Raw genomic sequence first — 17775 nt, 5'->3', positions numbered from 1 at the left:
CATTTCTTTTTTGTTTCTCCTCCTAGTTTTTTCTCTGTTTTTCTTATTTGAAATATGTATTCCTCTGTCCTTTTTTTCTTTCTCTCCCATTTCTGTTCATGTTTCTACAGATCCAGCATGCTTAGGAGCAGCCCAGCTGTGAGTCTCCCAGGTCAAGGAATGTTCACCCCCTTCCCATCCATGGACATCCTTACAAGGTTAGGCTGTACCAGTGGTCCTGTAGGCACCCTTGCAAACCCTACTGACTGTGGGCTTCAGGACTGGGCTGAGGATGTGATGGAGCAGGCAGTGAAGAGACCCCTTCAGTCAGTCCAAGATGGTCTTCAACATGTTAATGATGTCCCGCCCCAGTCAGCACCAACCATCACACCACCAAAACCCCCAACTCCTCAACATCGGGCTCCTCCAATGCAACACCATCAGGCAGTGGAGGCGTTTGAGGTCCTGTGGACCGATGCTTCCTTGTGGGCTGAGTTCTTCATCATCCTTTTGCTCCTCTACCCTCTCTTCTGTACCCTCTTACCTACTTGCCATTCAAACTACCCTCTTAAACAAAAAATAGTGGGGTGTATCCCCATGCAAAGACATTGTTCCCCTCCTTTCTCAGCACTTCCAACACAGCCCTCTTTATGTTTCCCTTTGTATTCCCCTTTTACATCTTACTTTTCAATCTCTCCTATTTTCTCCTTTCCATTCTTTACAGAAAATAACAGGGACTCCATATTAGTATGCCATCACCCAAAGCATATCAAACTCCTTTACAGTTCTTAAAAGTTCATACATGCTTTAACCATTTCCAACAAGCTTGTGAATAGCCACATTTGTCTATAATATCTGAGAATGTACAAATACATATGAGCACTTAAGTTCTGAAGTGGTACTTCACATTCTTGCACAGGACACTAAAGAAAATCATTAGGCTTTTTTCAGTTATGTTAGGAACCTGGGATGTAACTCCCAAACTTGTTCTGAGTTGATTCTAAATGACAAAAAATACACTGAACCCACAGACATCGCAAATATCCTGGCAGACAGGTTCAGTGCAAACTTCTCCACCCCCTCCCCCCCAAAAGAGCAAGTATCTATCCCGGCAGAGTGCAGCCTCCCAAACATCTCTGATGCTCAGGTGAAGGCCGCCCTCTCCAAAGCAAAAAACACTGCTTCCACGGGACCAGATGGTGTCCCGGGTTGTGTCCTATATGAACTCCAAGATGAACTAATCCCTCAAGTAAAACTGCTGTACAATCTCAGCCTCACTTCAGGATATGTGCCCAAAGAATGGCGTACAGCAACAGTGGTCCCAGTCCACAAAGGTGGCGCCTCTGCAGACCCTGGAAACTATCGCCCCATAAGCCTGACTAGCCTAGTATGCAAGGCTATGGAGAGGATCATCATGGAACTCATAAACAAAGACATTGGGGACCTACAGACACTAGATCCTACCCAATTTGGCTTCGTCAAGGGCAGATCCTGCCTTTTGAACCTGGTCAACTTCTTCGAAACAGTCACCAAGGCCATAGATGAAGGGAAGGTAGTCCACACAGCCTATCTCGACCTCACAAAGGCATTTGACACAATACCCCACTCAGGCATCATAGATAAGCTATCCACCCTAAATATAAACCCCTATGTCACAAGATGGGTCGCAAACTGGCTCAAAGACAGAACCCACAGAGTCAGAGTTGCTGGGGCCATGTCAGACTCAAAACCGGTCACAAGTGGCATCCCACAAGGTTCTGTCCTGGGACCTCTCTTGTTCGGTATTTACTTTTCTGAGGTACAGGCCAATGTGGGAGGACTATGGCTCACCAAGTTCGCAGATGACTGCAAACTGGGCGCCATAATTGACTCTCCAGCTGACACAAACATCCTTCGAAAAGGACTCGCAGAGACGGATAACTGGTGCCAAAGCCATGGTCTAAAGCTAAATGCCAAAAAGTGTATAGTCATACCCTTTGGCAAAAACAATGTGCCCACAAATTACCACATAGGTGGTAACCCATTAAGTGCAGAAAAAGTAATTAGGGATCTGGGGACCCAAGTTGATAGCAATCTCTCCTTTGACAACCACATTGCCAAAGTGGTTAGAAAGACCTTCTACATAGCCCACCTCATCATGAAAGGATTCACATCTAGATCAAGGGAGGTAATCATGCCCCTTTATTCATCCCTCATCCGGCCCATCATAGAATACAATGCCCCATTTGGGATGTACCTTACCTGACACCTGCAGCAATTAGAAAGACTCCAAAAGTACCTCACCAGGAGGATCAAGGGACTCAAACAGATGCCATATGCTGCTCGGTTAAAAAAACTCCAGCTCTACTCAGTTGCATACCGCCTACTTCGAGGCGATCTATGCCTGACATATAAAGCTATGTCCAACCCAAAATTAATGGACATGCTCCACCTCAGTAAATCTAAATCCCTTAGAGCCACGCGCTCGAGGGACTTAAACCTCAGCACAGAAATAAATAGAACATGCCGGAGGGACAGATTCATAATCCAGAGGCTCCCTTCGCTCTGGAATAGAATTCCAATTCATGTTAGGCAGAGCACCTCACTGACTCTCTTCAAGAAGAATCTTGATGAGTGGATGGGGGATCGTAGGTTTGTCCCGAGGATTACTTCCGTGTCACTATTAGACAGAGGCACAGTAAACTAAACTTTAAAAAGGGCACAGTATACTCAAATCAAGGGGTGGCATAAGCCAAACACAATCGGGCTAGGCTTATAAATGCCCCAGGGCAGATAGCCTAGTATGAACCTATGAACCTATAAGAAATTACTTCAGTTACTTTACACTTTTGCCACAAGTGGGCATGTTTATTTACATAGTTTGAATACCCTGCACTTAATGTATTTGCATACAGGTGTTGTGGTGATAATCACTATGCAAGTGAGAACCTTGGGACTTTGAATACCACCATGAAAAGGTTAACAGAATACTGTCAAATGAAACACTCTACTTCATAACTCTCAAATTCTTACCTCCAGAATTGGGGACAAAGCCAGAAATAATAAAAGGTAATTAGGGCCACTTAAAACAAATTAGCACTATTAACTTGAGCAGTTGACAGAATAAGAGAATGTGAATTAGCTTACATCTTCTGAGGTAAAAGGAATGTATAACTCTATTTATTGTCATTGCTTATTAAATGCAATCTGCCACTGTTGCTCCCAAAATCACCTGTTTTAGAAGTGACTGCGGGAAAAGGACAACATTCTGAGCCAAAATCAGGGCTATCCGACAAAATAAATTACAGCTGAGAGGTATCACTGCACTCGTATGTACAGCAAATTCACATCTACTTGCAACTTACTGGCATTCCATCTTGTAAGGACAGCTGAAAACGGTATCAAGATATTAAAAGAACAATTTTGTAAAGGAATAGCAGGATAGTTTTAAAATCAGCAAAGAATTGTGGGATGCAGACACTATTTTGTCAAGTGTATTTGTTTAATCTCTTTTACAACACAGGAGAGGAATACCAACTTTTTAAAATCTTTGTTTACATAGTTGTGGTTACAAAAAGTTTGTGACTGTATGTACCAAAGTTCTGTATTTATCAGCATAAATTATAATCAGTATTTTGCTAGAGCTTTAATTTTGTGATTCCTGATGAAAGAATGAGCAAACCAAATTCACGCACGGTGGATCCAGTGCAAGGCTCAAAACAAACGCATCAAATCACACAAAACGAGCCAGCACAAGGTGGATGGCAAGCAGAAAAATATCTTTTATTGTGGCAAAATAAAAAAAAGCATTGCAAACCGGTTTCGGCCTAACAATAGCCTTCTTCAGTGCAAAAAGAAAATGTTTGAAAAGTGGTGCATTCTCATGTGCCTTATATACTGAAAATTTTTTAAAGGTATATACACAAAAAAAATTTTTAAAATATAAAATCATAATAAACAAATCCAAAAAAATATATATAAAATATATATATATATATTAATAAACATATATATCAGGAATCATGTATCAAAATAAACATACCAAATTCATGTATTAATCTAAATCTAATGAATCAATTGCACAGCCAGCATGAGTGCCTATAAAATCTATTTTAGCATTAATTTAGGCCAGGTTTAAACAAAGCACCCAACCTGGTGATCCATAAAGATTCCATTTTATTAAGCTTATCATGCCAGCCAGCTTTAGAGATCCTAGGTAACTGAATTTTATCAACAATAACAAATTGGAATTGTGCCATTTTATGTGTTAAAGTATGTTTATATAAAGCATTGACTAATTTCTTTGTTCTAATGGCACTAAGATGTTCACTCATTCAGAATCTCAGTGGTCTAGATGTTTGGCCTACATAGAATGAAAAGCATGTACAGGTGGCTAAATATATTACCCAATCTGTGCTGCAATTGCCAAACACCCTGATCTGAAATATTCGCGAGGTGTTGGAACTGCTGAATTCTTTACTCTTAGCCGTATATCTACATGCGCTGCAGTGACCACAAGGGAATGAACCAATTAGTGGGTCCCCAAATAATGTAGTTTGTACAGATGTAGTTGGATGAAGTTTTTTGTAATATGTCAGATGTGAATTAATTGTCCATCCTTTACAATATGAAAATGCACATTATTCTGGTAGGATATCAGACAAAAAATCATGTTCCCGTAATGTACCCCAATGATTATTAACTATATCCCTAAACCAGGATGTATTACTTCCAAAAGCAGTTGTAAATCTGATAATTTGGTTTCTGGAAATATTAGAGGAACCTTGTTCATTTTTGTATTTTAAGAGCTCTGACCGAGGCATCTGTTTGACCTCATTGATAGCTTGATGGATACAAGATCTGTTATATCCTCTATATGTAAATCTGTCACAAAGATCCTGTTGACATTCTTCATTGGATTTAGCCAATGAGCAGATATGTTTGGTACGTATAAATTGAGATTTGGGGATGTTGTTGATGATGTGATGGGGATGGTTACTAGAGGCATGTAAAAGAGTGTTATATTGCGGAAATTTTCTATGCACTCTTGTGGCCAGAGTATGATCCATTTGTCGAGTTATCATAACATCCAGAAAAACAATCTCTTGGTATTGCATATCCAAAGTAAAATGAATACCCCATGGATTATTATTCAGATATTTGACAAACTCCTGAGCCAAAAGAAAATCGCCCCGCCACACCATCCAACAATCATCTAGATATCTCCTCCAAATATCCAATTCAGCCAAATATTTATACAAAGGAACATTGGCTTATATTAAGGTAGGAACATATGTTTCACAAAAAATACCCATTTTTAAAGGTACAAAACAAGGATGTCCACTTTCTCCACTATTATTCACTTTAGTAATGGAGCCTTGGGCTAATTTGATCAGAAACAGTACTAACATAGAAGGTTTTGAAATAGATGAAAATACAACATCCAAAATTCAACTTTTTGCAGATGATGTTCTAATTACATCAGCAGGATCTAATTCTTCTATACAGTCTCTATTTGATAAAATGATGAATTTTAAAAGTATTTCTGGTTTAATATTCAATGAAGAAAAAACTAAAATACTACCTATATATACACGAAAAATATTCTCATTAGTGATTTTACTAAATATGTACCCAATTCAGGTCAGATAACTTATTTAGGTATAATACTATCTAAAGATATTAAATCTATTATATATAATAATTATAATACCTGTTTTCTTAATATACAAAATCTTTTTAATACCTGGAATAATATGTTTTTTACTATGGAGGAGAGACTTACAATTATTAAAATGATAATATTCCCCAAGATTTTATACTTAATACAATCAATAATACTTTCACCTACAAAAATAATTCTCAAGAAACTGAATACACTAATGTTAAATTTCCTATGGGCACCTAATAGACCTAGGATTGCTTTAAAGAAACATACTAATAGCTGGTCTCAAGGGGGTATTTCTTTTCCAGACTTTAATTTATATACTATCTCTTCTATTGTAAAAGTTATTACTTTATTAATAGATCAGTCATATGTCGCAAAATGGAAAGATTATTGGGAGCTAATTAGTATGCACTTCATGAAAATTTCCTTAACACATAAAATATGATTGTAAATAGCTCCATGTTATGGTTACTAAAGGAATTTTGTACTTCACCTATTGCACCTAAACATATGGTTTGTTACCCATTAAATATTATTATTAGCTATCATAACTTTATATTCATGCACCCTAAGTATAGGGAATGGAATTTTATTATATTCCCTATAATGTATACTCAGGGTATGCATTTGTCATCTACTTCTGAAGGAACTCATTTAGCTATAGATAATGATCTAAAATACTGGTATCAGTTGATATCTGATAATAAAGTTAAAAATCTAGATTTCTTAAAACAAGAATTTGATCTAAGAGAAACTTGCTGGTTAGAGGTTCAGACCTTTAGACAACATCTCATTAATAAAATAGATCTAATGTCTATAACAGTTAAAGAATCTATTCCAACACTGATTGATTACTTGATATTAAATTTACAACATAAAGTTTCTGATAAAGGTAAACTTTCATACATACATAAAATTATCAGACAAGAAACTTTTACAGTGTAGATACATACTGGAATTATTTCACTTCTATTAATGGGGACCCACCAAATCAACAAGATAAACAATATATATTGGAATATGCCTATAGAACTACATCTTCCATTGTCTGGAGACTTTATACATGGAATTTTTTACATAGATCTTTTTATACACCTTTGATGATGAATAAAATAAATAATAAAGATAATCTATGTAAGAGATGTAATGTAGAAATTAATGCTGACTGGGCTCATATGTTTTATGACTGTATAAAATTGAAAGAATACTGGAAGTCAATTAATGAATTTTTGCAGGCTCTTTTTACAGATAATTTCGTTATTTCTAAATCTCTTATATTATTCAACACACCTGTACCTCAAAGTGTTAAAAAGGTTAAGCTTCCCTTGTTATGGTCTATTCTAGCAGTGGCTAGGAAAATAATAACCAGAAATTGGATTTCAGATACACCTCCTTCGTTCAATGAATTTAAAAATGTTATGAATATAGTGTGCCATATGGAAATAAACGCAATTAGGTCAAGAACAACTAGAAAAACATCTTATTATATTGTATGGGATAATTTACAAAATTTGTTAAAAAAATTCTAATTTCAATAGCATGGTATTTTAGTTTAATTAATTGATCTGATTGTAGTGGATGTCTTTGTAAATACTTTAGTTGTTTTGCTGAATATTATAATAATATCTATTTTTAATTACTTGTATAAAATTGTTATGATATTTCTCTTATATGTTAAAACAATAAACCTGTTTTGAAAAAAAAGATATTTGACAAACTCCTGAGCCAAAAGAAAATCGCCCCGCCACACCATCCAACAATCATCTAGATATCTCCTCCAAATATCCAATTCAGCCAAATATTTGTTATTACAAGTATTGTATTGTATATATATATATATATATATATATATATATATATATATATATATATATATATTTGCTCAAAAAAACCCATGAAGAGGTCTGCATAAATTGGGGCAAAAGACGCCTCCATGGCTTTATTTTATTTTGCCACAATAAAAGATATTTTTCTGCTTGCCATCCACCTTGTGCTGGCTCGTTGTGTGTGATTTCCTGATGAAAGAATGCATTGAACATTGGAATATTTCCAAAGGAGAGTCACCAGCATAGTCAACCATAAATTTTTAGCAAGTGCTCTAAAGAGGATTGAAATCAACCTTATGTAAACCTAAAGATTTTCTCTTTAAATTAGTCGCAGCATTTGTTTTTGAAGGATTGTAGTTTCAAAGGGTCGATATACATTTTTATAAGAATAATTATTATTTATTCCGCTATTTATTTATTTTGCAATAGTTTATGGAATGTCTGTGCGTCAAGGAGCGAGGTTGAAAGTATGACATTCTATGTCAGTTTATTTATTTATTAAATTTATTAAAGGTGGCTACTTTAAAGGCAAGTGGGAAAATACAGACACAGGCCAAATGATAAGACATGGCAGCCTAACAGAAGCGACATACACAGGTCCAGTAACAATGGAAATGGGCAGGAAGATGAGTCCATAGACCAAGCATCTGTTCAGTAACAGAATTCTGTCCATTTCACAAGGAATTACTTTCTAGTTGAAGGTCCTTCTGGCTTCAGGAAAAGATGTTGATTGCTGATATAGATAATTAGAGACTGTTAAATATAAAAAAAGCAAATCCTCTGTACATAACGGTTAAATTATCTGTCGTATTAATATGTATGTGACCCTTTTCAGAGTGTTAAGAGTATTTCAAAAAGACATAAGGTTTAGTAAGACAACTTGTAGGAGTGTGACACAATGTCACCAGAGCCATGTTTTGCTGGCATATATTATTGTATCAGATAACTGGGAGACACATGGCTAGTGAGTGTGATAACAGCTACACAAGTCTGTGACTGCACAGGGCAATGGAAGTTAACAGAAATAAAAAGATGCCTTGGAAGTTTTGTGGTCATAACTGATCAGTGGGCTGGTAGTAATGTCAAAGTCAATGTCCGCATGTGGACACAGACTCCCTGATTACCAAAACTAAAAGTAACTGAACAATCCAAACGCAAAGAGAACCTACATGCACTCTCTGTCTGTAGATCTGTCATTGAATCATAATGTTAACTTATGTCAGACTTGTACAATATGCAAGAATTTAGTATGATTCACAGAAATAACTGGAATGGCATATTTATAAAATGAACTGAGTTCTTATGATTCCATTGCTCAACTGAATCAAAACTGGGAGTGGGGGTTTTGTATCATATTGAATCTTGTTTCATAGTGCAAAATGCTTGAAAGAAGGGTTTCTGGATGATAGTGAGTTCTGGTGCATTGTGCAAAATTCTGCATCATCTTGAGTCCTGGTGCATAGTGCAAAATGCTTGAAAGAAGGGTTTCTGCATCATCTTGAGTCCTGGTGCATTGTGCAAAATGCCGCATCATACTGAGTCATGGTGTGTGTGTGTGTTTCTGCTTTTCCTGGTTAGGGGTCGCCACAGCGGAACTCCAGTCTGCTAATGATTGACAGTTGATTTTTACATACCGGCTTGCCAGGCCAGATGCACAACCTTCAATGAAGGTACGCCCATTCACGCATGTCTCCACACAGAAGACGCTCTAGCTGAGAATCGAACTGGACAGCGTCTTGAGACCTGGTGCATAGTGCAAAATGCTTGAAACAACAATTGTTTGCTGGCCATTCCTGTGATGACAGTTTACCATCGCTGAATATGCCAACATAAGAAAAGCACACTGTAAAGGAATAGCTAGAATATTTATTAATGCAAAATGTGAGCCATAAAGTACACTCTAAATAAAGTTTTAACCATGTGAGGGACCTAACAACATAACTTGTGTTACTTTTTTTTGTCCACAGAACTTCTGCTCTCCCTCCACTAGACTGGCCTCTGCCCAGTCAGTACGAACACTATGAACTGAAAATAGAAGTTCAGCCACGGACCCATCATAGGGCACACTATGAGACAGAGGGAAGTCGGGGGGCTGTGAAGGCATCTCCTGGAGGACACCCTGTCGTTAAGGTAGGTAGCTACTGGAGTAAATATATATATATATATATATATATATATATATATATATATATATATATATATATATATGCTGAAAAGATATGCATATGAAAATGGCAGCCTATGTTTTTGTATTAGTTTAGTTATTAAAGTTATATTCAGTTTTATTTTTGTGAACTTTAGAAGTGATTAGTTAACAACTTATTTTAACCTCTTTTGAGGAAATCTTTTCTAAAAATTTTTTTCTGAAGACCCAGACTTTCAAATAAAATGGATTCTGTCACTTCCTTGAAATCAAGACAAGAGATCATACCTTGAGAATATATATGCTAGTGGGCATAGGAACAGCTTCTTGTATTCTAACTTAAAGGTTTCTCTTTTTAAGAATATTGGGATTTGGGATTTTTTCTAACTGGATTACCCAATTAGTTTTAAAGCTAAAGAGTACCATTATGTTTTATGATGAAGTGAATTAATGAGGATTATAAAGTGAGGATACTTTCCCTGCTTAGCAGAGCACAGCTTTTTTTTTCACATAGGCAAGTCCATAAGCTTTTTTGAACATGCTGGACACACTCGCCAAAGTTAAGTTTTTTGTTCACTAGTGTCTTATCTAGTAGTCACTTTTGAGGGGGCTATCCCTCTGTCCTGTGATCATATTCAATGCATTTTCTACTCTAGCTATGCTGTATTTTTAATAATAAAGAGAATCTGCTGTAAACATGCCAAGGGTAAGCCATATTACTCTTGTAACAGTCTCACATCTTTGAATGATATAATTATATCGCTAAATTAACAGTCATACCCATGCTTAAAAATCCAGATTTTCTTCATAACCTGAGGTCAGAACTAAAGATCCCAAGAGAAGGGTAGCACCCCTATTGCTCAAAGAAGCAAGGACAAATAAAACATCTTCCATTTGGTCTTGTGTTCTATTAATCACAGTTTCACCCACTGAGTTGTATAACCACTTACACTGAATTTATTCAATTTTCAGCTGTCTGTGTGTACTGTAAATGCTTTGTCTAATGTAAGTACTTCTAACAAACACTTACCAGTGAAGGTCAGGGAAAGACAAACCCCAAGTTTACCTTACTGTTAACTCCATTATTGCTTTCACCACAGCTTTGGAGACTTTGAGTAGCAGTTTTAGAGTCTTGTATTTGTTAAGGTCTGAGGTAATTCCCCACTTTGTGAACTGGCACCACGTCAGTTTTTTTCCACAAATTCCAACATTTATCCCTTTTTTAAATGTTTAGTAAAAAAAAATATCTGTAATAGTTTAACAAGGGGGCTCCTGGCGTTCTGTAGGAATGTCCCAGGGCCAGGAATTGTTTTAGAGTCCATAAAACTAGTATTTTTTTTGTTTCGGGCTGTCACTCTCATATTTTCTGCAATGTGTTTTGTAATGTTTCCTGTATTTACAGGAATATCATGTACATTCTTGGTATTTTAAACTGCTATGAAAGTTGTCTGCCAAAATATTAAATTTTACAGAAATATTTGTTGTTTCTCATTGGGATGCGGCATCTTTCATTTCTTACAGTGAGTTTGCTAGCACAATTGTATAATGCCTTGCTTCTTCCTTCTACCCTATTGATTACGTTAATTTTGTAGTCGGGGCAAAAACTTGTGAGCATCTTTGGAATTGTGCTTATCCAACATTTATTCTGAGATTTTTTTTTTTTTTTGCACTGAAAGCCAGGTGGTACTTTTTCTGTTATTTAGTGTGATTACATTGTTCATTCCACAGTGGATCACAGTGGTTTACCTTTACATTTCTTTGTGTATTTGTGAATGTTTGGGATATGATTTTTGAAACAAGAGTAAACAGTGTTGCAAAAGTCCTTTATAACAGCATGACTGGTCCTGCTGTTGTCCTTTAGAATAATCTGGCTTCTTGTTTCCTCTTCTTTGATTTCACTTAAAGTTGTGAATTTCCAATTAGACACCTGCAAAAACATTGGTTAGTATTTAATTTTAATTCCTCTTCTCATAATTTAAAACAAATTGAATCATGGCTACACTTAATAGGAAAATATGATATCCAGGTGGAAGAACGTAGAGCAAAGAAAAGCTAATATTGCATTAAAGATTTCTTTTACTGGCTCTAACAGTGTTTTTTACAGTTTACTCTAGGTTATACATATACACAAAGTTATCTAGTAATGTACATATTTATTATATATACAGTAGTTCAACCAATCACTCATAGCATAGTGAAAACAGCTCAGCAGGATCGTATTATTTTTGACTCATATGTTCTTCAGAATATTTAAGAAGTCCTATCGTTTATGTGAATGGGATACTGTAAAATCCAGTAAAATTAAAATTGATATCATTTTCTGTAGTTATAACAGGCCAGATTTTGGAGTGTATGCCTGCTCTGATTCTGACATATTCTGTCAGTGTAAGCGACTTACTTTGGTGTAAGGCCTGTCTTTAAACTAGCGTGCTATGGGGACACATTCCCAAACACCTGTTCTCAGTGTAAGTGGTCCCGTACACTGAGATCAAGTGTTTTAGAAGTGGGCACATGTTTATTAATTCTATAGTTCGCCATGTTAAAGGTGGTGCTTTTTAAACTGCTTCAGTTTAGCGATAGCATACAAAAGGATGGGATTGTTTTTATCTTTTAATTACTAAGCTACTCACTTGGTTCACCACTAATATTCCTTTTACAGTTACAACTTTTTTAAATAAACAATATACAAGTAAGGTGAGTTGTGATACCCTGATACAGGACTGGTTTTGACGGTGTGTTACAGACAAATATTTAGGTAAACCTTTGGTAGTTTGACATCTGATTGCATTAATGTTTCTCAGTCCCAAAATGGCAGTGATGAATACTTTCTGGCTGATGACGACCAGCCTGTACTTTTTGTTTATGTCGCAGTATTTTCTAGCGAACAGATGAATTAATCAATTCCTTTCAATCCATGGGGTCCTCAAAAGTAGGGAATGAATGCATTGCCATCCTGAATACCATAAAGGAGAATGATTAGGGGGGGAACGACCCACATATTCTGTACCCCCTTTACCCTGATTGTGTATTTACAGGTGAAGTCACAGCTGCAGTAGTACAGGATATTTCCAATGTTTAACATAGGACCCTCGGTTTCATTAGATGGTCTGTCCCCCAATGTTATGTGCAGCTGCACAGACTGACTTGGACCCAAGATGTATGCACCCAGAGACCTAAAATAATGTCTCAATGCTAGTGGACTGATCAAGGATTCTTTGCATAAATCTTTATTTATTAAAGGACAAACTGGAATTCAGGAAATTATGCTCAATGCAGCCCTCACAAGCTATAACCACCTTTTCCTTAATTACAATAGCCTTGTGAGTCATGAGACAGTGTTAGTTCAAAATAGTTCACAAAAAAGCAGAGGATTCTAACAGTGACATAAAAAAAATCTTACCTGCTATCATTATTTAATACTTCTATTCCCAACTAACACAGCTATCTGCCACAATCTGTTTCCCTCAGACTGATGGTAAATGATTTATTTTTCTCTTTGCTTAAGTATGCTTACTTAACGGTCTTTATTCTCAATGTTTATTCTCAACGTACACTCTTTTTTCTTTTTACTTACTACAGCAACGTGTGTGTAGGCCAAGAATTTTCTGTCCACTGTGAGATCTTGACCATTTTTAATTATGTTGGATTTCTCTTTGTGTGACACAGAGCAACCTTGGTGTGAGAACAGATAATTAAAGAGGGTTGGTAGAGAAGCTTTCCTGTATGCTAGGTGCAGGGAAGCATGTTAAAGAATGTTTGTTCTAATTTAATAAATTTTCCTTTGTGCAAAATACAATATAACTCAGGTTTTGTGTTTTTCTGCACGTAATGGGTTGCAAGTGTTTTGTACAAACAACTCTGTTTAGCTCATTTATGTGTGTTTCAGCCAGACGTAGTATCTTGTCAGAACTGCTTATTTCTTCAGTATTCCTACCTAGTAGTTAACTAAATAATTACGTCATTGATAGCAAGCCAAAAAAAAAAAAAATATATATATATATATATATATATATATATATATATATATATATATATATGTATATTCATTTATTTTGCCCACCCTATGTGTTGTCTGTCCACTCCCCTTAGTTATTTTTTAAAGATCATTACCCCTAACCCTTTTACCCGGTTATGTTGTATAGTGGGTACTGGGCAGTTAATGGGGAATGCTTAAGAAGTTGTAATTAATCTTATCATATCAGGATGCAGGAAGCCGCGGTGGTGCAGCGGTTAGCGTTGTCGCCTCACAGCAAGAGGTTCTCCCATTCGATTGTCGGCTGCAGCGCCTTCTGTGTAGAGTCTGCATGTCCTCCCCGCAGTCGACGCTAAAGACATGCATGTAGGTGCGAGCATGAATGGGTGTGCCTTCTTTGAATGCTGGCATCAGGCTGGCAACTCGGCACCATAAAAATCCACTGCCAATCATGAGCAGACCGGAGTTCCATTATGGCGAGCCCTAACTGGGAAAAGCCAAAAGACTTTTATATGAGGATGCAGGCAGGCTGCTTCTTGGCGTTGTAGCATTTCCTTTCCCAAAGTCTTTGTAATGTAGGTAAGCAGGTACATGGAGTGCAGAGCACCTACCACTAATCGATTTAGCCTGTCTGCAATTACACGTTGGCATACTGGGTAAGGTGCTTACCTTACAAACACAAGGTGCAGGGTTGGATTCTCACAAGGGGTAATTGTCTAAGCTGAAAATGGCCCACACAAGCAAATAGCCTGGTACTAATCTATCAACCCATCTTCAGTAATGCCGAGAATTCAAACGTCATTGGGTTATGACTTTGACAAACATGTTCAGTAAGGTTGAGAATGCAAACTATTTTGTAATAGGATATGGCTATTTTAATTTCTCCATGTCTTTTGGGATTCTTATACCATGATGGGAATGGACCCCATTACTAAGTCAAAGTACGATTAAAGTTCATGAAATTAGTATTGTTTCAATCTTTGTTGTCAGCCAGTAGTGCTCTTCACAGCACCCGCAATGTGCCCAGTAATGACTCCTTCTGTAATTCGTATGGAGTTGCATGTATCGGTAACATATCTAAATACGATTGTAAATTATTTTTTATAAGACCTGTTGATCCTACTACTATTGGAACTGTCTGGGTATCCTTCTTCCACAGTGCCCTCATTTCTATGTGCAAATCTTGTTATTTTATGACATTGTGTCTCTCTGTACATAAGACACTGAAGTCACTGGGTGTAGTGATCAATGCTCTGTACATAAGACACTGAAGTCACTGGGTGTAGTGATTTCATGATCAATGCTACTTTTGTCTTCTTTTCATGGACCACTATATCTGGTTTTCTTGCATCTATTTTTTGAACTGTTGTTAATGGGTGATCCCATGTGATATAAACTTCATCATTTTCTATAATGCTTTGAGGCTCATGTTTCCAGTGTGTTTCAGCTACTTTATTATTATAATGTTTGCACAATCCCCAGTGCAACAGTCTTGCCACATTATTATGCCTTTCAGTGTACAGTCCTTCTGCCATTAGTATGTCACAACCAGCAACAAGGTGTTCAACTGTTTCCAATTCTGTTTTACAAAACCTGCATTTGTCTGTTACTCCCACATATTCAATGGACTTTGTAAACCAACGTGTATGTAGTCCACTATCTTGGGCCCCCAATATTAACCTTTCATCTTTTGATTTAAATTCACCTCTCCTTAACCATTCCTGCATTTGATCCTGATTAACACGAGGTTGTTACAAGAGTTTTCTATACTTGCAACTGTATTTATACATTTTCCACATTTCTTGTCTTGTCATCTGATTCTTCAGCTCATAATCTTTTTTTTGTTTTCTGGCACATTCACTTGCTGCCCGATTTTTTATCTACGTCTGGTTTGATTTCCATTCCCGCTTGACACCGATATGCTTCTGCTAAAGTAAGAAGAAAAGTCATCTTAGACTTATTCTCCTCATGTTTCAGACCTTTCACATTTGGGTCTTATCAGATCAGCAGGTATATATGCAGTCCCACAACTGCATATCTATGCATGCAGTCAATTTTGAGGAGGAACATCCCACCTTCAGAACATGGAATGTATAGTCCTGGTATGCACTATATTTTATAAATCATCTGATGAGCATGAAGCATCCTTCTTGTTTTCTGTCCAACCGATCCAACACCTTTTGGGGACAGTCAGTCACTCCAAAATGGTGAGTTAGAACAGGAAGAGCAAATTGGTTTATAGCTTGGACTTTGTTCCCAGATGTCAATGCTGTTTTCAGTAGTTTAGCCTTCTAAAATATTCCTTACTAAGTTCTATTTCATTTTTTCCTGTTTTATTGTTCATCATTCATCAGTTCCCAAATATTTATAGACTCCCTCTTGCTCAGGTTCTTTTATATCACATTCCTTTCCCAAAACGATGTTTTCTTGGTGTTGTAGCTTTCCTACTTTAAAGGTTGCTTTTATACATTTATCAAGACTAAATGACATTCTTATATCATCTGAAAAAGTTTTGATCACTTGTAGTTGTGCTTTCAGTTCCTCATCTGATGAAGTATACAGTTTTAAATCATCCACAAAAAGAAGATGAGAAGTACTTATACCTTGTTGTTTTCTGGGAGGCAAATTGTTTCCATGACCTAATCTGTTAAGTAGACGGCTTAATGGGTTAAGGGGAGGCAAAAGAGCAGGGGTGACAAAGGGTCACCCTGGAATATCCACCTTTGAATTTTTATCCCTGGAATAATAATTTGCCCTTTACCATGGCTTAACTGCAAAGTAGATTTCCATTGTTTCAGGGTCGCTTTAATGTAATCAATCAGTGTAGGGTGTATCTTATACATTTTAAGTACTCTTTTATCCATGAATATAGGATGCTGTCAAATGCTTTTTTGGAGTCTGCCCATGGCATACTTAGATTCTTCCCCTTTTTTCAGTTCTCCATTCTGACTTTATTTAACAACAAATGATCCTTTGTTCCATATTGCTTTCTTTGGTTACCATTTTGTTATATTGCCATGACTGAGTTTTCTAAATGGCTATAAACTCTGTCAGCATTAATTCCAATGCATAGTTTATACGTCATTGGTAGGCAGGTTACTGGTCTATAGTTCTTAGGATAGCTTGCAGGTTCGCACTTAAATAGGAGCATTGTTTTTCCTGTTATGAACAAGGCTGCCTGTTCAGGGTATGCATATAAATAGTTCTTACTCATGGCTAAATCTTCATGTAAAGATATTAATACTTTTAGCCAGATGTTAGGTACTGTATCTGGGCCTGGGTTTTTCCAGTTAGAGGTTTTTCTTAACTCTGTTTCAATCTCTCTGGCTGTTGCTTCATCTCATTTCATATCCTGTACCTTTAAACTTCTTATTCTTTCTTTTACTTCTTCTGTCCAGTTAACATCTTTATGTTCCACAGGATCTTCATAAATCCGTCTCCAAAATGTATCTAATTCTTCTTTTTTAGTGGTGTTTCAATTCCTTTTGTCTTATTTCCCAATTCTCAATAAAAAATGTATTTTGTACTTTTCCTTTATATTTATTTACATATCTTCTAAGTTTTTCTGCCAGTGCCGATATTGTTAGCTTATTATTTGAGATAGTGTATGATAGATCCTGATCTGTTCTGATACTGTGCATTGCTTTTATCGTCTGTCTTTCTATTTTTGTTGATCTGTTCCCTCTTCTATATTCTTCTAACAGTGATACTTCTTGTCTTAATTACTTTATAGTTTTCTGTATTCGATACTTCCATGATGGTATTTGATTTCTCCCCTTCCTTTCCCTTACTGCCTTGTGTTTTGGTGGTAAGACTTTATCTGTTATTAATTTAGCTGCACAGTAAAATATCCTATTTACTTCTGTTATATCACATGGATCTCTATGAACAGTTCTAATTAATGTGTACATTAGTTTTATCAAACTTCTATCTTTTTTGTTTTTACTGACTTTCTGTAGTCTATTTCTTTCATTGATCTTAATATGTCAGCCGTTTCTATTAATCAAGCAACTCTTCTCTTAGATCACGTTCTTCTAAACTGAGGGCACATTTTGGATGGCACACTGGTGCAGGGTTAACATCTTCGCTTCACAGCAAGAGGTTCTCCGGTTCGATTCTTGTCTGAAGTGCCTTCAATGTGAAGTCTGCATGTCCACCCTGCATTCGTGTGAGTTTCTTCCGGGTGCTCTGATTTCCTTGCAAATCC

General features: G+C 36.6%; 1 protein-coding gene across 1 annotated transcript in view; it reads left to right on the top strand.

Annotated features, from left to right (window-relative positions):
* The window catches only part of NFATC4 (nuclear factor of activated T cells 4), a 2196128-nt gene that overhangs the window by 1076708 nt on the left and 1101645 nt on the right, over positions 1-17775 (top strand). Inside the window, exon 3 of the mRNA XM_044089135.1 lies at positions 9420-9582. Coding sequence (XP_043945070.1) covers positions 9420-9582 — 163 coding nt within the window. The remainder of the gene's footprint in view (positions 1-9419; positions 9583-17775) is intronic.

This window comes from Protopterus annectens, chromosome 12.part0, assembly GCF_019279795.1.
Source record: "Protopterus annectens isolate FY-2018-M chromosome 12.part0, PAN1.0, whole genome shotgun sequence".
Classification (NCBI taxonomy): Eukaryota; Metazoa; Chordata; order Ceratodontiformes; family Protopteridae; genus Protopterus; species Protopterus annectens.
This window is presented reverse-complemented; position numbering and strand designations above follow the sequence as displayed.